Below are 22,987 nucleotides of genomic sequence, written 5' to 3'. Positions count from 1 at the left end.
CAAGTACGGCGATATGCATGAGGCCCCAGATGTTCTGCAATTAGGGTGGCATGGTGGCGCAGTGGTAGCGTTGCTGCGTCACAGTAAGAAGAGCTTCCCAGGTCCTCCCTGCGTGGAGATTGCATGGGTTTCCTCTGGGTGCTCCAGTTCCCTCCCACAGTCCAAAGACATGCAGGTTCGGTGCATTGGTGATCCTAAATTGTCCCTAGTGTGTGCTTGGTGTATGTGTGTGTGCCCTGTGGTGGGCTGGCACCCTGCTCAGGGTTTGTTCTTGTGTTTGCTGGGATTGGCTCCAGCAGACCCCTGTGACCCTGTGTTAGGATATAGCGGGTTGGAAAATGACTGACTTACTGTTCTGCAATTAACTGCTGTCCCATACAGGATTGTTTCTCATTTTGTATTCTTTGTTGCTCTGTGCAAATCAGATTTCCTTGTACTTTGTGGGCATTTCACATGGTTGTAATTTTTTTCACTACAACTGGTATATGCATCAGCTGGAAAACTGGACAAAGTGATGGAACTGTGTGTGCAGTTTACTTTAAAATGAATGCAATCCATGACTGGGTATACGTCTGCAAAACATTCACTATTTGTTAAAGTGTAATTACTTCACATATTTAATTTATGTTGGAAGCACTGTCTCTGTTTCTCTGGAAAAGTGACAACAGATCCTAAAATCAAAACATCGTGATACTAGGCATTTTATCTGTTTAGTAGTTTATGGAATTTTTGGCTGATCCTGAATGTAACAAGTCAAAAGTGACTTTGCTTCCCTCCTAGCTGTGCTGTGGTTGGAAATGAGTAGTTGTTTCTGTGTGGGAGCAGGGAATATTGAAAGAGTCCTGAATTTAATCCTTGATTAGATCTGGGTGAAAGATAATGACTCAGCAATGTTTGCCATTACATCTCAGTACAACGTTGGCTTTAATTAATGTGTCCTGATTACGTTAGTCGTCAAAATTCTTTTGGGAAACAATCAACTTTTTTGAGACCAGGGAAGAGAAAAATGTGAAATTAATAAAATGTTATGGAATAGTTTGTTTTTTATTTGTGTAATGTCTGTGGAACAACCCTGAGAGACACAAGTTCTCAGGAGTCAGTGAACTTTCAAATGGGAATGCATTCAGTGCTGAATGGAATTAGTGAAATTTTCATGTGCTATAATCTTCAGAGTTTATTGAAAATGTTGCACTGAACAAGAAATGTGTAGTGTTATGAGTGACACTTTTTTAATGATAGAGACGAGAAGCTAATGGCCACAATCACAGCAAGAGTGAAGCTAATAGAAAGACTACCGATACTTAAACTTTACAGTGGTGGTGCGCAGAAAGGTATGAGTCTTTAACAAAACAATCATGAAAGTAAGCTCTAACATTGTGGAATGTAGCTTTTATAAGAGAAGCTTTCCTTTTTAAATAGGCAAAACCCAAAATGTCAGTCCAAGAATTTACTCTATTGTGCATTTCAAGCACATGCCACTACTAAGATGCAAATGAGGAACCTTTGGGTTACAAAGACGAAAAGAATGTGAGAGCAAGAGAACAACCTCCCACCTCCCTGCAGATGATTGCAGGGTTTAAGCTGCAAGACGTGTGCTTAAATGTGTGTGGCATCAGGCTAAGCATTCTCCAAGCCATCCACTTAATATGCATCACACCCATTTTGGGTATTTATCTCGTGGCATGACAGTAGGTGGTTGCACATAAATAGGTGATCTATCCATCTATCTATCTATCTATCTATCTATCTATCTATCTATCTATCTATCTATCTATCTATCTATCTATCTATCTATCTATCTATCTATCTATCTATCTCTAACTTGGCAAGTTTGAGTAAGACCTACAATGTCTTAGTACCCTGTCCAGGATTATTTCTGTCTTGTACCCAGTGCTGTATTTATATGCTTCCCCTTGGCCATATTATTCATAGCTTTGGACTGGGTTATTATTTTTATGCAGATGATACTCAACTCTACTTCAATGTTAAAAGTAGAACTTCATCAGAGCTTTCTCAGCTCACAACCTGCCTCAGTGAAATTAATACCTGGATGGAGCAGAACTCTTTAAAATTAAATTGCAACAAAACTGAACTCCTGTAAATTGGGACTAAAATGCAACTTAATAAAATGAGGTCCTTCCCAGTCCATCTTGGCGGTGATCTCATCAGACCTGCCTCTACTGCAAAGAATCTTGGTGTACTTTTTGATTCTTCCCTTTCTTATTCCGACAACATAAATCACATTAAGAAACTTTCTTACTTTCACCTCCGTAACATATCCCGTGTACGCTCATTCCTCTCCTTTTCTAATGCTGAGAAACTTGTCCATGGTTATATCACATCCCACATTGATTATTATAATTCCCTACTGGCAGGTGCCCCTTCTAATCTTATATCACAGCTCCAGCTTATTCAAAACTTGGCTGCAAGAGTCCTTACTCAAACCAGCAGCAGCGAGCACATCACACCCATCCTGCTCCGTCTTCAATGGCTCCCTGTGTCTTACAGAATCGAATATAAAATCCTAGTAATAACCTACAAAGCCTTAAATAACCTTGCGCCAAACTACATCAGTGACCATCTCCATCACTATGTGCCTGCCCACCCACTAAGGTCCTCTGATTCTGGCAATCTTGTTGTGCCCCACACTAATCTTCACTCCATGGGTGACAGGGCCTTCAGCTGTATAGCGCCCAGAATGGAATGACCTGCCGAAATTAATTAGTTTAGCTGACTCCATGAATTCTTTTAAAAAACAACTCAAAACTCATCTGTTCAGGAAGGCTTTTAGCTCTCCTTGACTTTACTATCCTTCTCTCAGTTTACCTCTCTGTCAAGATGCTCATGTAACCTGTAGGTGTGTCTGCTAGGCCATCAATTATGTTGTCTGTAGGCTTTTCTCTGAATTTACTATCTTAATCTTCTTTATTTATTTATCTGGTTTGTACAATGCCATATACGTACTGTATACCCTACTGTTCTTTCGTAAATTCTGCAAGTGCCTTGAGCATGGGAAAGGTGCTATATAAATAAAATGTATTATTATTAATATTATTAATAAATAAAATATATTATTATTATTAATTGTCCTCTGTGATTCTAAATTGGATTTGATTGGTTTGAGAATGTTAAACTGTATATATTATAGAGTTATAAATAATTAGTTGCAAGCAATTCTTTTTAAGGGCCTTTTCTATATCCAAGTTCTTGACTTTGAATTTTGTTTGAGATTCTTGAGTTTTTGTCATTTGCAAAGTAAATGTTATAGTATTTATAAAAGACTCACTTTTGTGATTAGAAAAACAGAATAAACTAATTTAATATTGATCAATATATACACTGTTCAGTTCAATAGTTATTGTGCCCTTAGCCAAATGCTCACAACCAACACTAATATACTCTAAATAACGCACATGTTCTCTTGCACTGCGAGCCCCAAACATTGCTTCTTCAGTAAGGAAACTGAGCCAGGAGCTCAGAAAGTGGAGCGTTTTCCCCATTAAGCCTGACAGACGTGCCATAGTGAGAGGACAGATCTAGAGAATCTACCAGGAGAAAAGGCATGGCAAGCAGATAAAGCAAATAGTATTTTTTAATTTCATTTGTGATTGCGTAGGTTTTGGGTTAATCAGGCATTAGGTCAAATGTAGTGAGGGAAAAGGAACATATAATGGTAATCAAAAAGACACAGTAGACAAACAGAATCCAAAATACTACAGAGAGACTCAAAGGCTTTTGCACATGTATAAAATGCTAGAGTAAAGACTCATGCTCCTCCTGTCACATGATTGAAAATCTTTTAACATTGCTTAATAACAGGGAAATATTGAATCTGTAAGCTCCATTGCAACATATTCAGAAGGCAGGTGCTACCGGAATCTGACTACCCTGTTATAAACACTCATGGAGTATATCGAGACATGTATATGTCTTTAGAGGGTATACGATCCATTAATATGTGTGGATGTCTGGGCCACTTACCCTGCTCAGCAATATCTGTCTTTCTTTCCTCATCATCTAGGTGTATGCCTCCTATTCCAGGTTTATGTTTCTCTTGTCTGGAGAGAAATCTCTAGACTCACAGCTCTATTTCCATTCTCAATTAGGTGAGAAAGATGGGCAGATAACAAGACATAGAGATGATATAAAGGACATTAATAGCAAACAACAAGGAGACTATGATATTTATATTTGTTTTTTTGATGTCTGTACAAATGTCTGAAATAGTCTGTCCCAGTGGGTGAAATATGGAGCATAATTGCACTTAAATTGTTGATGATGCAGATTGTGAAAAGGAGCCCCTCCCAAAAGTCCCAGCGGTACCATGCGGTGAGATGCCCAAGGGAAGTCATAGCCAGAATGAACCTCTACCGAGAGCCAAATGTTCAAAAGGTGAAAGCTCATCTCACTCAGTGGGTGACAGTGCAACAAGACGGTACAAAAGAAAGCAGTCATTTGTAAGATGACTGCATCCCAAGGGCTGGAGTACTGGGCCACTAGAGCAAAGGTCTCCTGGTATTGATGGTGCACACTGTGAACCTTCTGATACAGGTAAGGTACTCTATAAAAAGAAACAAGACATATAAGATGAGTTATACATACAAATGTGCAAAAGGCATATAAAACCATCTACATTAATCAAAGTGTGGCATAAATCAATTTACAAGTGTTTATGTAGCTACCACTTCAGTGCAAGTTGAGTTAAAAATCAAAAGTGCCTATGAAAACCATTTCCATTGGAGTACGTGTAGATGATGTGACTTACTCAGGGTCACGTATACAGATAGTAGCAGCTGTCAATATGTGAATGCTTGAGGGCACTGTTGCCCCTTGAAACCCAACAGACAGATGCAGACACTGGTTTAAAAGCACCCAGAAGTATTTTTATTTTCTTCTTCAAAGTGCCCTAAAGCACCTCCACCACCATAAACAAGTAAACACAAATAATAAATAATAATAATAAATGCACACTATCAAACACAATAATTCTCCTCTCCTCCCAGCAGCTCCGTCACACTCCCTCCAAACTCCGGCTCTGCTTGCTGGGTCTCCCATAATCCTTTATATAGTTCTTGATCCGGAAGTGCTTCTCCTCTTCTGTTCACGTGACTTGTCAGCACTTCCGGGTCAGATGGAGAATTACTTTTTTCTTCAGTCCAAAAGTACTTCTATTCCTGCGTCTCCATGACTTGGGAGTACTTCTGGACTATATGGGAAACAAAAATCTCCTCATCTCCCTGCAGCATCACACGGTGGCCCCCAGAGTACCCAGCAGGGTTGTGAAGCCAAACTCCATATTCCATGATGCCCTGCGGGAATCCGGGGCACCTCTAGGCTGTAGGGAAGATGCCATCTGGCGTCCTGGATGTGTCGGCCGGGATGAGCTGCCGGCGGTCCATCACACAGCACAGAAATTGAGGGTAAAGCTTCATCCTAGCATTCTGCAATGAACCTCTGATAAGACACCATTTGGACACAGTTGACCCCCTTGAATAAAAACTGTGCGGGAGGATGGGGGATTTGGTCTTATCAATTTGCCAAAAATGGAAGCTTCAGACACCTGTTTACTAAAAAATCATATTTTACTGTGTTTTCATTTTTTTCCAGGATAACCTGTGCTTTAATATCTTACATGGAGATCCCCATAGTATCATAGCACACAGCACACAATGTACCTGCCAAAAGAGCAACTGTAGCTGAAAAGAGTGATCTTCTATATGGCCTGCCTCAAAAAGCACCGCTGAATATGTGAAATGTGGATCTGGCCAGTGCTGTAGCAGAGAAAGATTCCCAACTAAAGAGCTCTGCATCTGCAACTAGTCATGCAACTTGCATGAACTACAGTGAGGATTTCATGCACTTGGCTTGCTCAACCAAAACTGCTCGTCCGAAATCTCCTCGTTCTCCAGTAACATTAAGCAGTTATAGCACATCACCAGAGGTGTATGAATGTGATGATATTTGCTTATTGGTCTGGGAGCAGGGACATGTACGTAGGCTATAGTGATTCAAGACCGTGCCGTTTTCCCCTGATCGGCCAAAATGCCCTTTCCATCCATTTGGATTTATTTGATCACTTCTAAGTGCAAGTATGCCTCCTTTTCATTGTAAGAAACCGAAAAAGAAGTGATAAACAATCCGCTTTGTTAAAAACATGTAGACTACATTTTACTATCCCACATGGTTATAAAGTATGGTCTATTATAATACTTCTGTGCTGGCCATTTTGGTTTGAATTCAATTATGATGTGGAGGGCAGCTGTACTGTCTGTGCACAAGCAAAACATATTAACGCTATATTTTCTAGTTGGATTGTTACAGTCCACCATTTCAAAACATACTAAAGATTTATAAAATACCTGTTTCATACAGTACACGGTATTTTCTGCCTATCCATTCAAAAATATTGCAAACATACCAAAGACAAAACAGTGGGCATCTATGACAATGCATCTCTCTATCTGTTTGCATCTCCTAAAAAAAAAAAGAGAGGGACCAGTTAAAGGTTCAGATTTCAAATTTAAAAGTTTCTTATGGGTTTAGTTGGGCTGGGTCTACGGTTCTCTGATCTTCTGAGAAAGGAATCCCTATTTATAAAGATGAAATGACTGCAATCTATCAAAACAGGGAATCCAAAAGGAAGGTTTTTTGTTGTAAAACATAAAAGCTGAAAACATCTAAAAATAGTATTATTTTTGTTTTTTCTTAAAGAGAGGTCTTTACATTGTACTGAAGGGGTTCTGAAACATATTTTGTCCTGTACCAGGCCACTTCTGCCCTATTAGTCACTACCCGCCAAAAAGTACACTTCCATGTCTAAGAGTGAAAATGAAAGAAATACAAAATGGCCTCATTAGGGTCTAAACCCAGTGTGATCAGCACCCACCCAGAACACAGTAGTATTGAGCCTCATCCGTATAGGCTGTTGTTTGAACCGCTTACCTTGCATATCCTTCAAAAAGAGCCAGTTAGCTTCTGTTATTTTATTTTTTACAGGTACCAGTCATTTGAAATGGTTGACTTTTTAACTTTTGACTTTAGTTAATTGTGGGGAAAAAGAAAAATTCATAAACTTTCAAGATCAAGTTTAGCAATTAAAGGTACAACAGTTACCCAATAAAGTATAATATATAAATTCATTCTATCAAAGGAGGTCCTGTTAGAATTTTTTACTCCACTTTTATTGCGTTGTAGTTTAATGTATTAAAGGAAAGGATCTTGTTTTTTATTATTGAAAGTTCTATACTAAAACTAGTTTTATGGCTTTCCTGACTAGGATAATGTAATCCCACATGGACTCACTGGCTAAGTACAGAATTGGTTTCATGGTGGCCTAGCTGTTACACAGATACATCTCATGTATGTCAATCTTCCATTTCACCACAGATACTCTCCCACTTCAATATCAAGATTTTTCAGATTTTTATAACAAACAATGGACAAAAACATGTCATATAGTGTTTGACCTCATTTGACTAATTGATTGTGCTGCTAATCTCCTGGCTGGTGCTCCATTGCCTAAGGGAAATGTTTATACCCTATCTTGTCCAGAAGATAAAGCAATGGAAAAATATATTATGAAAAACTTAATATTTAGGGAATTGTAAAAGTTTTCCAATGCAGGCACTGGCTTGAGGATGGAAATAATATATTTGCCATCTTCACAGACCTTAAACTTATCACTTATTTAAAAACTGTTAAACAGCTGAATGCTGGAAAAGTCACGTGTTCTGGCCGGCCACTGTCTCATTCCTGGCTCAAGTATGTTTTTGTCTATTTAATATTTTTGTTGCCTGAATATTATTTATATATTTTGTTTAGAGTGTTTTTGGTTTATCTTTGTTGTATTTAGGTCATACTATTGTTCATTATTGATTTTAGCTAAAGTATGTTACCCAGCTTCACTAGGGAAATTTCATAAAACAATGGACCTCAGTTATAGTGCCAACAGTAAATCGGATGTATCAGAAGTACTATGTAACTAAATTTTTTTCTTTATACAGTTTTTTGGTTTAAATCAAAGGCTAATATTATTGGCAAGCAGTGTGGTGCAGTGGTTAAGGCTTTGCACCCAGGACATCAAACCCTGAGGTTGTGGGTTGAAGTCCTGCTACTTACGCTGTAACCACGGACAACAATAGAGGTGGAGATATGTTCTAGAGAGGAGAGGAATGACAGTCAGGAGGAACAAGACAGAATACATGTGTGTAAATGAGAGGAAGGTCAGTGCAATGGTGAGGATGCAGGGAGTAGAGTTGGCGAAGGTGGATGAGTTTAAATACTTGGGATCAACAGTACAGAGTAACAGAGGTGAAAAAGAGAGTGCAGGCAGGATGGAATGGGTGGAGAAGAGTGTCAGGACTAATTTGTTATAGAAGGGTATCAGCAAGAGTGACAGGGAAGGTCTACAGGATGGTAGTGAGACCACCTATGTTATGTGGGTTGTAGACGGTGGCACTGACCAGAAAGCAGGAGACAGAGCTGGAGGTGACAGAGTTAAAGATGCTATGATTTACATTGGGAGTGATGAGGATGGACAGGATTAGAAATGAGTAGCTTAGAGGGTCAGCTCAGGTTGGACGGTTGGGAGAGAGGAGAGATTGCGCTGGTTTGGTCATGTGCAGAGGAGAGATACTGGGTATATTGGGAGAAGGATGCTAAGGATAGAGCTGCCAGGGAAGAGAAAAAGAGGAAGGCCTAAGAGAAGGTTTATGGATGTGGTGAGAGAGGACATGAAGGTGTTGGGTGTAACAGAACAAGATGAAGTGGACAGGAAGATATGGAAGAAGATGATCTGCTGTGGCAACCCCTAATGGGAGCAGCCGAAAGAAGAAGAAGAAGATATAATTTTCTCTATTTTGGATCTGAGGACAGCACTTCCTCCTCTACTTCTTTCACACTACCTTTTTGCTTCTAGTAAAGCAACACTAATACTCACAGACACAGTGTCTGGCTCTGGCATTAGGGTTTATAGTGCTCTTGCTAACCATTGAGTTTGCATCTTTCTTGACCTTCGCCAAACTTTTTCTTTTCAGTTTATACATGACTGTACACTGCAAATGTGATCATGTCTCGTTTTTCTTGTCCAGGTTAGTGAAGCTGTCAGTCATTTCTGCTGCATCATTCATTTGCATAATTCACCTCTAAGCACAGTGCACAGCATGTAAGTTAGCAAAATATAATTAAATATTGACAAATAATACATTTATTGGCAAACTAGCAGAATACCCGCGCTTCGCAGTGGAGAAGTAGTGTGTTAAAGAAGGTACGAAAAAGAAAAGGAAAAATTTTAAAAATAACGTAACATGGTTGTTAATGTAATTGTTTTGTCATTGATATGAGTGTTGTTCTCATATCTATCTATCTATCTATATATATCTATGTATCTATATATATATATATGTTGTTCTCATATCTATCTATATATATATATATCTATCTATCTATATATATATATACCCGCGCTTGGCAGCGGAGAAGTAGTGTGTTAAAGAAGAAAAGAGAAAGAAAAGGAAACATTTTGAAAATAACGTAACATGATTGTCAAAGTAATTGTTTTGTCACTGTTATGAGTGTTGCTGTGATATATATATATATAGCAAAATACCCGCGCTTCACAGCGATGTCATGTGTTAAAGAAGTTATGAAAAAGAAAAGGAAACATTTTAAAAATAATGTAACATGATTGTCAAAGTAATTGTTTAGTGTATTTGGCGGCAGCGTCACAAAGTTGTTTTCGGTAGCTGCATCAGAAAATGTACCACGACGTCTGACACGCCTCCTTTTACTGTTTTCTCACAGCTTGGATTGCTGCTGTCATATATATACACACACACACACATATATTGTGGCCCCCGGCCCGGGCTGGAGCCCCGCCGGGGCGCCCAGGAGGGCGTGAGGAGGGCTTGTGCCTCCTCCAGACCGCGAGGCGTCCGTCCTGGTTCTGTTGGGGGCCACGGGTTGAGGGGCATGGAAGCCCTTCCCTGTAGGGGCCCGTGGTCACCGCCAGGCGGCGCCCCGATGCCGGTTTATCCCGCGGTTGCGGTTGGGGCTGGAGCCCGGCCGGGGCTTGGAGGACCGGAGGAGGGCGAGTGCCTCCTCCAGGCGGAGTGGGGCGTCCGTCCTGGTTAGGCAAGGGGCCTCGGGTACAGGGCTTTGAAGCCCAGCCCTGTAGGGACCCGTGGCCACCGCCAGGCGGCGCCCGTGCCTAATTATCCCGGAGCCGGCACTTCCGCCACACCAGGAAGTGCCGGGGAAGACTTTGTGTGGCACCGGAGAGCTGCCAGGAAGACAGCCGACACTTCCGCCACGCTTGGCGTGGCTAGAGGCGGAAGCACCTGGGGCTCATCCGGGCATTATTTAGGGGCGCCTCCTCCAGTGATTGGTGGAAGTGGGTGGAAGTGGACTGAGCAAAGGAAGGACTGGAGGCGCCAGGAAGGCACAAGAGACTGTGGGCCTGGACTTTGGGGAAATCGGTGTAAGAAGGCACTGGGGGTGCACGTGAGCCATTTCTGTAGATATATTGGTGAAAATAAATGGTGTGTGGTGAAACAATGTTGTCCGTCTGTCTGTGCCGGGGCCAGCGTTCACAATGGCGCCCAACGTGGGGCCAACCCTGCTAAAAGGGGGGGACCCCGTCTTTATAAATATTTTGTGAACGGCCCAGCGCAGCAGCGACCCACACACTGGCGCGGGAGCGCCCGTACGCAACCCAGCGAGGCGTTTACCCCGGAAACCGCCGCCGGAATGAAGAGAGGCCATCCCCGGGTGCGGAGGAGGAGCGGGCCTCGCTGGAGGGCAGCGGGCTCCGAAAGTCGCGCTGTCGACACGGACAGCCAGGCCGGCGTGGCGACGCAAAGGCCACACCGAGGTGGGGGCCTCGGCAAGACGGGATCCGGGAGGTGAGTGCCCTGCCCTGCAGTAATCGGCCCTTCGGGGTCGGTCATACCTTGTTTTCCACAGGGAGGGACAGACCGGATCCGCGTCTGTGGCAGGAGCGCCGGGCCACGGGCTGTCGGCAGTGCGGCTACGGAGGCAGCAAAGGAGGCTGCGGAATCGGAGCCGCTGCGGCTCGAGGAATCACTGCAGCTACAACGCGGTGAGGAGGCACGCCTCCGCACCCAGCGCAGGGAGACAAGATGGCAGCGGGCGGTGGTCCCGCCGCTGACAGGCACGGATTGGCGGTGTGTCTTGCGTGCCCGCCGATGATTGGATAGAGGCGGGCCCAAGGAATGCCAGTCTCGTGCCAAACCGAGACCCGATTGGGCCAGAGGGAGTGGCCCAGAGGAGGCAGGCGTCGCGTGGAGCTGATGGACAGGTAAGCCCACCGACGTCTGTCTCTCTCTCCACCAGCGGCTCGGCGTCGCGTCGGAGGAGTCCTTCGCCCGCCAAGCCGCCTTTAGAGGAACTGCTCGTGTTCTCGCCGCCAGTGTGAGCAGCTGATGGAGATGGCGGTCGCGTCGAGAAAGCCACCGACTGAGACGGAGGATCGGCGCGGGCGCTGGAACCGGAGGCAGGCAGAACACGGCGGGAGTGGTGAGTGTTGCCGTTCCGTAGAGCAAGGGGGGGGGTTCGCCGAACATGGCCGCGACCGATTACGGGACGACCGGCTCGGTGAGGCAACCTCCCAACAGCGGGTGCGGCGGTGCAGACAGCTAGCGGGCGAGGAGCTCGAACACGCAAGGGCTGGTAGGATCGGGGCTGCTGAGTGCCCTGGGTCCTAGCGCCCTGCGCTTCAAGCCTGCAGCTGTCTCCTGTCGCTCTGCCTGGCGCAGACGGGGCTGGATTTGAGCTTTTGCTGTGCTCAGCCCCAGACCGTCAGCGCGTCCAAGAAAAGGAGGAACCGAAGGGTGAATGCCGGTTCCTCCGATAAGAGAGGACGCGGCGCTGGGTGCGCGTCGGAGAAGGGCCGCCCTCTGGATGGGCAGAGGAGATCCTGGGCGGCTGGACGAGCTGCCTGCGAGAGCGGTGCCGAGGCCGAACGGACGGGCATGGAACCTGCGGCGGAGGACTTCGCAGGCAAGTTGGGGCTGTCGGAGGGCAGGAGCACGGTCGATACGGAGACCGACGGGCGCCGGGATGAGTGTCCTGGCTGTGCTTCTGGCCCTCTTTTCCTTTATTTTACAGGCGAAGCCCGGCGGCGCTGAGGCCGACGTCGACAGGGACCTGCCCTCCTGGAGCGGGCGCTCGCGAGTGCTCCACGCCGGGAGGACTACGGTGACCCGCTGGGGAACAGCGAGGCGAGCGGCGCAGACCACAGGGGCGTTTGCGCGGCGAGGGTGCCGAAGACAGATGTCCCAGGGTGCCGTGTTGGACCCTGGGGACATAGTAGGACCCTCACTGGGGACGTGCTGCCCTTTCGGGTTGTGCCGTTCGGACCCACGTGTCCTCGCTAGCTAGGGCTTGTGCCTCCTCCAGACCGCGAGGGGGCGTCCGTCCTGGTTCTGTTGGGGGCCACGGGTTGAGGGCATGGAAGCCCTTCCTGTAGGGGCCCGTGGTCACCGCCAGGCGGTGCCCGATGCCGGTTTATCCCGTGCGGTTGCGGTTGGGGCTGGAGCCGGCGGGGCGCTGGAGGACGGAGGAGGCGAGTGCCTCCTCCAGGCGGAGTGGGGCGTCCGTCCTGGTTAGGCAAGGGGCCTGGTACAGGGCTTTGAAGCCCAGCCCTGTAGGGACCCGTGGCCACCGCCAGGCGGCGCCCCGGTGCCTAATTATCCCGGGAGCCCGGCACTTCCGCCACACCAGGAAGTGCCGGGGAAGACTTTGTGTGGCACCGGAGAGCTGCCAGGAAGACAGCCGACACTTCCGCCCACGCTTGGCGTGGCTAGAGGCGAAGCACCTGGGGCTCATCCGGGCATTATTTAAGGGCCGCCTCCCTCCAGTGATTGGTGGAAGTCGGGTGGAAGTGGACTGAGCAAAAGGAAGGACTGGAGGCGGCCAGGAAGGCACAAGAGACTGTGGGCCTGGACTTTGGGGAAATCGGTGTAAGAAGGCACTGGGGGTGCACGTGAGCCATTTCTGTAGATATATTGGTGAAAATAAATGGTGTGTGGTGAAACAATGTTGTCCGTCTGTCTGTGCCGGGGCCAGCGTTCACAATATATATACACATACATACATACATACATATATATATGTAGACATATATATATATAGACATATATATATATATATATATAGATATATACAGTATATAGATATATATATATACATATCTTCATATCTACATATCTATATACATATCTACATATACACATATATATATATATATACATACATACCTATCTACATCATATATTCACACACATACATACATACACACACACAAATTATATATATGTGTGTATGTATGTGTGTGTGTGTGTGTGTGTGTGTGTGTGTGTGTGTGTGTGTGTGTGTATATATATATATACACATACATATACTTGTGTGTATGTTTGTATGTGTCTATATGTGTGTGTATAGGTTTGGTCACTGAGTGCAAGGGAAAAATAATAAATTATAGTCTATAAGTTATTAAACACTAAAACATTAACGTTTTAAGAAGTACAGGTACATTGAAATTACATTTTCTATGTGAACGTTCAAATTTGTGCCTCGCCTCGATTGTTGAATCGCCTTAATATTATTTTGCCGTGATGTAGAAAAGGGGTCCGTGTTTGCACTTGTCTGGGCTATAGCGCAGGGGGAGGATGAAAAAAATTAAAAGTGCTCACTTTGACTTAAGGCAGAAGCGCAGTCAGCGTCTCAAAGGCGGCACAGCTATGCCGCAGCGCTGGCTGCTCGACTTTTGCAGGGCAGGAGACCACAGTTTTTGCAGACACGTTCATGATATCAAAAGTCTCAGCTCTCTTTGGAGGTCATTCATATATATATATATATATATAGCAAAATACCCGCGCCTGGCAGCGGAGAAGTAGTGTGTTAAAGAAGTAATGAAAAAGAAAAGGAAACATTTTAATAATAGCGTAACATGATTGACATTGTCATGAGTGTTGCTGTCATATATATGCCTGCCTAAATAAGTCACCCTCGCTTTGCTCTTACTTTTTTACCGTTCATTTAATCATGGCTAGTGGCGGAAAAATTATAAAATGAAAGGAGGATGGCTTTACCAAAACAATTATTGATGGCGAATCGATTATTCATAAAGTTTGAATTGGTGATCTGTTTTTCTTTGTTAACCTCATATTTTTTCATACTTCTTCTCAAACTAAGGTGGTGCGAGGGTAAAATGAATCGGGATGCTGATCAATGTAATCCGTGTACCAGGAAATCATGCATTGACAAAAGCTCCCTTTGCTTGTAATGCAAAGTGTGATTAAATGCATTATTTTTAACGCGTTATGGAGCACATGCATCAAGCTTCTCGGCTGTGCTTGTGCTAAGAAAAGGAAAGATTTTAAAAATAACGTAACACGATTGTCAATGTGACCTTTTGTAAGTAGTGCCTGGAGGATTCAGTGTGTAGAAACTCTATAGAGACAGCGTGTGTATTAACTTGTGGATTTTTCTGTGAGTATTTGGTGGCAGTCTGACGAAGTTGCTTCGGAAGACAGCGTTAGCCGCGGAGCTCAGCTCAGAGCAAAATGAGGTGGGAGGGGAGATGATGACGTGACTCCCCACCGCCTTAACTGTCAATCCCCACAAACACAGTCTCTCGAATTTGCATAAGCACACCCCTTCACCTACAATTTTAACTTAGTTACAAAGTGATCAAAACTCGTTTATATCCTCGTCCTCTCATTAAACTTGTATCCCGCATTACCTGTGTGTATGTGAAACGCCAGCGGTAGCCTGTCTATGAACTTAATTTAAAGTTTAGGTTTACATCGTGCTTTCTTTCCGAGCTGACAACACTCATGAATATATGGTAGTATATGTCACTCGCTCGCTTCTTATTGTTTCGCTGCCTTCTCAATTATATAATGCATGTTTTCTTGAGCGCTTGTTTGAGGTCTTCCTGGTTTTCTATGTACTGCGTGATTACGTGGGAGGCGTGATGATGTCACACGAAACTCCGCCCCCACGGCGTTGAAGCTCATCTCCATTACAGTAAATGGAGAAAAACTGATTCCAGTTATGACCATTACGCGTAGAATTTCGATATAAAACCTGCCCAACTTTTGTAAGGAAGCTGTAAGGAATGAACCTGCCAAATTTCAGCCTTCCACCCACACGGGAAGTTGGAGAATTAGTGATGAGTGAGTGAGTGAGTCAGTGAGTGAGTGAGGGCTTTGCCTTTTATTAGTATAGAAAAAAAATGTGTTGGCCAATATTCCTCTTTCTGTAACATCACCAAATTTAAATCAAAACAGTCAAAGCATTTTTGAGATTTTGAGGTATTTTGTTTTTCTTTTATAGGAGGTGTTTTTACCCTAAGTATTAATATATGTGAATGTCCTTTCTTAGCGGATACGTACTGACTTGGATGTGCAATCTTGCCAAATTTAAGCTTTTTAACTAAATGGGAAATAATGTTGTTGTTGATGAGTAATTTAGTGAATGAATGAGTCAGTAATCTTTCAGTTTTAAACATATATATTAGAGGGAGAGAGAGATTCCATTTGCTTTACTTTATTATGTTAATATTGGATATTTTAGTTTTGGTTATCTGCCCTTTCTACTTAAAGTGGAGCCCAAGGAGGCAGGGCCACCTAACAGTGCAGCTTGGGGAACTGTCTCGGCGTGTTGAACAGAAAGTTCAACATTGCATTTTGATTTTGATTAACAGTTTTGAGCTTCTAGTTTTGATAGTTGATTTCTCGCATTTTTGACCTCTGCTCTTGTTAAAGTTAAAATTGGATTTCTTTGCAGTAGAGGCAAAACCTTTATTTTGAATTTTTCACATACATTCTTTAATTTTAATGAAACTTTGTTCTATTATTGTGGGCCTGAGGTTTGACAGTGATCTTCCTGCCTTTTCTAATAATATATTTACAGAAGGTATTTTTGAACTTTGAAAGCTGGTGTCCCATTTTAAGCTTATGTTCAACTGAACCCTACCATTTCTGTTGAGGCCTGGTGTAAGGGCAACCCAGTGAGCCCAGATCTGAAAATACGGCAGGTCTGGCGTTTGTGTGAGTTTTTGGTGGCCTACAACAGTTTCTGGCTTTGTTGTGGCAATTCACAAGTTGGACCTTACTTATCAATCATTTTATTTTACTGTATATACCCACGTATAAGTCAGGTCTTCAAACCCAAAAAATCGATCATAAAATCAGACCCCGACTTATACACCTGTTCAAAAAAGAATTTTTTTTTACTACATCTTCTTACCTCCTCCAATCTCGCATCAGTTTCTCAGACACATCGAATTTCGTTGCAGCAGCGCAGTTACCAATTTCTAAATCAAACCAACAACGTTTAATTTAAAACCAGCTTCATATTTTCTTTTGATCGAACGCTCCATCATAGATAAGGGATGCTCTTACGATAAAGGTGTATGAGGGTGTGAGATACAAAAAACACAAATCAGTGAAAACAACACTTCAGAATAGTTTGGGTATTACTGTGTGGTCACGTAGGCACAATACAAAGGAAAAAAAGGCAGTGTGCTCTGTGATTACTCTCTCAGGTGAGCTTTAGCATATCATAATCTCTTGGACCAATACTGTGAGTTTTCCGCATTCAACTTATACGACCGACTTTATAAAATACCAGAAGTTATAGGGTAAAATCAAGTCTCGACTTATCTGCAAGTATATACGGAAGTAATTTCTTATAGCATAGAGTTAAAAATGCCACACCAGAACAAGATGTACAAAGTTTTTCACTTGCTTCATTCACAATGTTACCCTGATCAAGTTAGTATGCTGCATTTGCTCCCAATTTTTGCAATCCTCTGCATACCTACATGTAGTTTTATATATAAAAAAATATATATATACACAGTATATATATGTATATATTGTCAGGGATGCCAGGGGCCATGACCCGGCCGGGACGTCATGAGGGACCGGATGTGGGTCTGTGCCCACCCTGGATCACGTGGGGGTGGCCTTCCGGGTTGCTCTGGGGGCCACGGGTACAGGGCATGGAAGCTCCACCCTGTAGGGGCCGTGGTCACCGCCAGGAGGCCCAATGCCTTGGACCTGTTACCCCAGCACTTCCGCCACACCAGGAAGTGCTGGGGAAATTAGGGCGGCCCGGAGAGCAGCCGGGAGGACAGCCGGCACTTCCGCCACGCTGGGGCGTGGCCAGAGGAGGAATGCCGGGAACACCTGGTGCTCATCCGGGAATCATATAAAAGGGGCCGTCTCCATTCATTCGAGGCTAGAGTCGGGTGGAAGAAGGACGAGGCAGAAGAGAGTGGAGTTGGCCCGAAGAAAGGCATTTGTGGCCAGGACTGTGTTTGGGGTTTGTGTGCACTGTTTGGACTGGGTCTTAGTGACCATTATTTGGGTCTGTGTGACCATTTGTTGTAAATATTGTATTTAATAAACGTGTGGTGGTGTTTTAACAACATGTCCACCTGTCTTTGTCCGGGCCAGGTTTACAATATATATATATATATATATATATATATATATATATATATATATATATATATATATATATATATATATATATATATATATATATATATATATAAGTGCCTTGAGCATGGGAAAGGCGCTATATAAGTAAAATTTATTATTATTATTATTAGTGAGATCAAACAGCTATGTTCCCTTTTTTTAATTTGAGGGCAGCTCGGGACCACATACAAAATAAAATTGATATTGTACAATAATGAATCATGTTATAAATTACGTTTTAAGACAAAATGTACTAAAAACAACTCCTAAAGAGTACAAAAAAGTTGTTTTACCTATGTAGCAGGAAATGACAGCAGAAATAGAGGGCATCAAACAGCAGCAGGCACTGCACGACCTCAAATGCCAGGCAAAAGCATGAGGGGGCCTTGTCAGGGAGTCTCTGTGGGTGTAGATAGGTGCAGAGCAGAGAGACCGATGGGACACACATCACCTGGTTGCTGGCAGTCTTCCACAGGCATTCCCATAGTGCTTTTGTGTTTCTGGAATCTTGACTACTTAATTTATAGTGCCAAAGACAGGGGACATGAGGTGCCATGAAGTCCAACAAAATGAAGTACAAGCAAGCCACCAAATGAGCAAAGAAGACAAAGCATGTAGGAAAGATCTTGGAAAGCAGCAAGTCCTCATGACTTCGGATAGCTGCCCAGATGGGTTGCAGGAGGAAATTATCACCGGGTTGACAGGTGCCATTCATTGCAGAGCTTTTGAGTGAGTAAGATTTTTCCAGAGTGTCCTTAAAAGAACCTTTGCTTCAAACTGCATGTGCACTAATAGGTTCTGTCTTTCTGCTTTAAAGTCACATCTGAATAATGCTGTCCTCTTTTTTTGTCCCTGGTTTTCTTGAAGCACTAATAATTTCCCTGAACCCACCATTTATAGTCTTCCATCTGACGGGACTTTTCCTAAGAAAGCTAGCTAACTAGGGAAAAAGAGACAGAGAGAAACAAAACATTTAACAAACTATACTCTGACTCAAAGAAATCCATTCCAGTAGTTTCTTTTAATTACAGCCTTATTAGAGATACATTAAAGCAAAGTAGACATTTGCCTTATTGTATAATTCGAATTAAAATACAATTAAATTTGCTCTGTTGCAAATTCAGATCTGGTTACTAAGTTTTAGCACACACTATTTTATGTTTCCAATCATACATCACCTGAACCCACTTTAACCAATACTGTGGTCCAGGGAGCTTGCACTTATCCAACATTATTTGGCCGTAGGCATGATTTCTCTTACACCCAATGCCAATTTACAATCAAAAACATGCCTTGAGAGTCCACTCACCCACTGTCTCGCGTAACCTAACAGGACAGACTACTGCACATGCACAAACAATCACATTGGCATTCACGGTCGGCACACCAGATGTACAGAGCCTTGTAGGTGTCAGGCAAAAGAAAAAAAAGTCTGAACAAATTATTTTTATCTCCGTAAGAAATATATGCTTATTGGCCGCATTTTATTTTGCAAGCCAACTTGGTTAGGGGTCTTTGATTCCAAAGCCCTTTTTTTCCTTCATTATTTAAAACACTCTCACAGAAAGTAGGTACAATAATGACAACAATGTTAAAGCAATGGTAAAGTGGAACGAAGATGCTGTACCTGCATGTACATTGCAACCATTCTATTCATAGTCTGCAGGGCTGCTTAGACGCCACAGACTGGAGCATTTTCAAAGAGGCCACTAACGATATTCATGAATACACACAGACTGTGAGTGACTACATTAGTTGGTGCACGTCCATATGTGCCCCTCCCAGGACTATGTGTATGTTCCCCAACCAAAAACCCTGGTTTAATGGGGACATAAAACAGAAAATCAGGAAGTGGCGGGATGCTTCCAAGTCAGGAGATCAAGTGGAGTATAAGAGAGCCTGGTACGAGCTACAGAAGCCCATCAGAGCAGCAAAAAGGGCTCACTCACAAAAACTTAAAGGCTGCTACCTCAACCACAATATGCACAGCATGTGGCAGGGAATTCAATCTGTCACAAACTACAGGAGAACTATAAAAACAACCACAGACCCCTGAGATGCCACCCTTCCAGACAGCCTTAACACCTTCTATGCCAGGTTCGACAGGCTGAACACAGACACACCCTGAAAGGCCCCCAGTGACCCCACGGATACTGCTTTCCAGGTGACACATACACAGGTCTTGAAAGCTCTGAAGAAGGTGAACCCCCACAAGGCTGTGGGACCCAATGGAGTTTCTCCCAGAGTTCTGAAGGCCTGTGGGAAACAACTAGCTGATGTGTATGCTGACATCTTCAACCTGTCATTATCCCAGGCAGTAGTCCCCCGTATTTTCAAATCCTCCACCATCATACCAGTCCCCAAAAGACCGGACACATCCACCCTAATGGACTTGAGGCCAGTGGCACTCACACCAGTCGCCATGAAGTGCCTAGAAAAACTGGTTCTCAAGTACATTAACCATATGGTCCTGGACACTGTTGACGAGAGAGCTACTTGATGATACCTGAGGTGAAAATTGATGTAAATCCACTTGAGTGAAGGGAAATTCAAGAAGTACTATACATTCTCGCGTATAAGTCGGTCTTGAAATGTGAAAAATCAATCATAAAATCAGACCTCGACTTATGCGCCCGTTCAAAAATGCGACACTTCATTTTTTCTTTTTTACAATTTCTTGCCTGCTCCAATCTCACATCAGTTTCTCAGATGCATCGAATATTGTTGCAGCACCGCAGTTACCAATTTCTTTCGCTACTCCAATGACATTTAATTTAAGACCAGTTTCATATTTTATTCTGATCGAATGCTCCATCGTAAATAAGGAATGCTCTTACGATAAAGGTGTATGAGGGTGTGAGATACAACAAATGTTGCTTCAGAATAGTTTGGGTATTATCGTGTGGTCATGTAGGCACAATACATAGAAAAAAGGCAGCGTGGTCCGTGGTTACTCTCTCAGGTGGGTGTTAGCATATCATAATCTCTTGGATCAATAACGTGAGTTTTCCACATTCAACTTATATGACTGACATTATAAAATACCGGAAATTATACGGTAAAGTCCTGACTTTATCTGCGAGTATATGTGGTACATTTGCCCAAATTGGAAAACTTGCAAAAAAGTACCTGTGCATCCCTCAAACAACCTTTCTGAGAGGGCTTTCAGCACTGGAGGAAATGCTCTAACATGTAACTATGCTGCTCTGAATCCAGATGCTGTGGACAGACTGGAGATTCTGTTGCACAACTTGAAGTTTCCTCTGTAGAAATTTTACAATTGTTTTATTTTTTTCTGCTATCCATCCATCCATTGTCCAACCCGTATCTTTGTGCAATATTGGAGAAAACTTGATGTTAGTAATTTGTTTAAAAATGTTACAGGTTTTTTTTTTTTTTTTGTGGAATTCACCTTACAGCAGAGCAGTTTATGTTTATCCAAACTGTAATGTTCATGCCCTGTAGTTCAGTTTTGATTAGTATTTATTCCTTTTGGATTCATATCTTGTTTACAAAGGGTATGAGTCTGTTTAAAATGCTCAAAATGTTTTCGTGATCTGAGAGATCAACCTTACTGACACCTTCACCTTTCTTTATTTTCAAATATTGTGTAATGGGCACAGGTGAGATGGTCATGTGGCGGCTTGTTTTGCGTCTCATTGTTGTTTGGCTGCTAATTAAGGAAAAAAAAGAGAGACAACTAAAGGGGCCTGAGTCACGTTAATTAAAACTAAAGCAAAAGAAGTTAATTAGCAGCAAAAACTGGTCACTAATGAAGAAGATGGCTAGAATGAAAACCTGCAGCCAATGTGGCCCTCCAGGACTCAAGTTTGACATCTGTGCTCTTGAAAACTCAGACCCCTGAATTGTTTCTTTTTCCTTAATTAGCAGCCAAACAATAATGAGGTACAAAATGAGCCAAAACAGGACCAGAAACTGTGCCCATCATACAATATCTGAAAATAAAGAAAGGTGAAGGTCTATGGAATGCTGATCTGCTCTTAGAAAAGAGAAAGTCCACAATTTCGGATATGTCTGGTATTGCACATTGAGAGCAGCAACAAGCCATGGAATTAAAGAACAGGCTTAATTAACAACAAGAATCAGAGCCTAATTAAGCAATTGGTTGGAGTGAAATTGGTTGGAGTTTGAGGCCTTGACTTAGCTGGTCTTCTCTTGTTTCACTCACGTCGGATTTCACTTCTGTTTGGGTGCCTTTTAAGGAAAGAAATGAAGCAATTCATTAAAAACCAACCAAGTTAATTAAAATTAATTCAAAAGAAGTTAATTAGCCGCAAAACAGATCACTAATTAAGAAAAGGGTTAGAATGAAAACCTGCGGCCACTGCGGCCCTCCAGGACTGGAGTTGGGCACCCCTGATTTAGAGTATTGAACTTTAAACCAGAAGGTTTCCAGTTTAGTCTCTACCTGTAACTCATTTAAAGTTCTGCCATTCTGGCTGTAAAAAAATTGCCCCGGATATACTAATTATACTCTGCATTCATACTTGTGAGGTGTTTAAAAGATGGCAATGGTACTCTTTAAGTAAAATGTATCATTATCATTACGATCATATCCACTGCATAAGATTAAGCGAGTGACTTAATTCCTTTGTGTTGTTACTTATGGTAGTCATAGTTCTAAGGATTTCGAATAATACTACACTGAAGATTATTTCTTTTTTTTTTTTATAACAGAGGTCACTTGGAGGAACACAAAAGTAACATTCACACACAAAGATTTTCTGAGAAAACAGATGGAAAACAAAACTCAAAGAAGCCCGGGCTTTCATTTGCCTGTGTGTTGTTAATTGTGGTATACAAAGTATTCGTAGTGAAGATTGTTAGTTTTCATCAGGGAGGTCACATGAAAGGATTAAAGCAATACTCACACAGCCACACAAAGATTTTCTGAGAAAATATAAGGTGAGCCAAACATAAAAAAGCCATTGCTTTCATATTTCACATGGCGCAATATCAATTGTCTCCTGACTTTGTTATGTTCGGCACTTTCAAAGTAAGAAAACATGGCAGTAGACGCTTACTCACCTCAACACGGATTGTCACTTACATCAACCACTCCAGCATTTATCACAGAAATCTGACCCCCTTAAGGAAATTAGCACGATGATTTTATTGTGGCCTCTGGAGATGACGTTTGAGTGGAAAAAAATTAACTCTAAATTATAATGAATGTAAGCATGGTGTAGTGAAGTATCTGTTCAAACAAATGCGACCGCTGTTTGCCGGCAGTCCCATCCGCTAAAAGATCCTTTAATGACTTTCTGTGCATGGAATTAGACACAGGCAAAGTTTTGGCAACAAATTGTCTCCCACGCTTTTACTTTGTATAGTTACTTAATACTCCGATTTACAGCTCTCCTCACTGGTGATTCACTGTACATTTCAGAGAAGGAATTCCAAGGAAAAAGAATGTCACTGTTGAAGAATCAAGTCAAAGGGTCAAAGGC

At 42.8% G+C, this 22,987-nt stretch overlaps 1 protein-coding gene across 2 annotated transcripts; it reads right to left on the bottom strand.

The window, feature by feature from the left end:
- Nucleotides 1-3,493: 3,493 nt before the first annotated feature.
- Nucleotides 3,494-22,759, bottom strand: LOC120538881 (cholesterol 25-hydroxylase-like protein). 2 transcript variants are annotated; one of them, XM_039768462.1, is made up of 3 exons: nt 22,566-22,759; nt 17,810-18,456; nt 3,494-4,561 (listed from the first exon to the last, which is right to left on the bottom strand). In XM_039768462.1, the coding sequence occupies exons 2-3, from the start codon at nt 18,229-18,231 to the stop codon at nt 4,186-4,188; spliced, it is 798 nt and encodes a 265-aa protein (XP_039624396.1). In that variant the 5' UTR covers nt 18,232-18,456; nt 22,566-22,759; the 3' UTR covers nt 3,494-4,185. The 2 variants fall into 2 exon arrangements, with proteins under 2 accessions (XP_039624396.1, XP_039624397.1); XM_039768463.1 differs by having other exon boundaries at nt 17,810-18,452.
- Nucleotides 22,760-22,987: the final 228 nt, after the last annotated feature.

This window comes from Polypterus senegalus, chromosome 11 (assembly GCF_016835505.1).
Source record: "Polypterus senegalus isolate Bchr_013 chromosome 11, ASM1683550v1, whole genome shotgun sequence".
Classification (NCBI taxonomy): Eukaryota; Metazoa; Chordata; class Cladistia; order Polypteriformes; family Polypteridae; genus Polypterus; species Polypterus senegalus.
The sequence above is the reverse complement of the archived record's forward strand: the minus strand, read 5'-3'. Positions and strand labels throughout refer to the sequence as shown.

Coding starts and splice junctions, on each gene's coding strand:
- LOC120538881 (XM_039768462.1), bottom strand. CDS start 18,231: ATGAATGGCACCTGTCAACCCGGTGATAATTTCCTCCTGCAACCCATC. Junction 4,562..17,809: donor TGTCATTTCCTGCTACATAG/GTAAAACAACTT, acceptor TTCTTTTTATAG/AGTACCTTACCTGTATCAGA.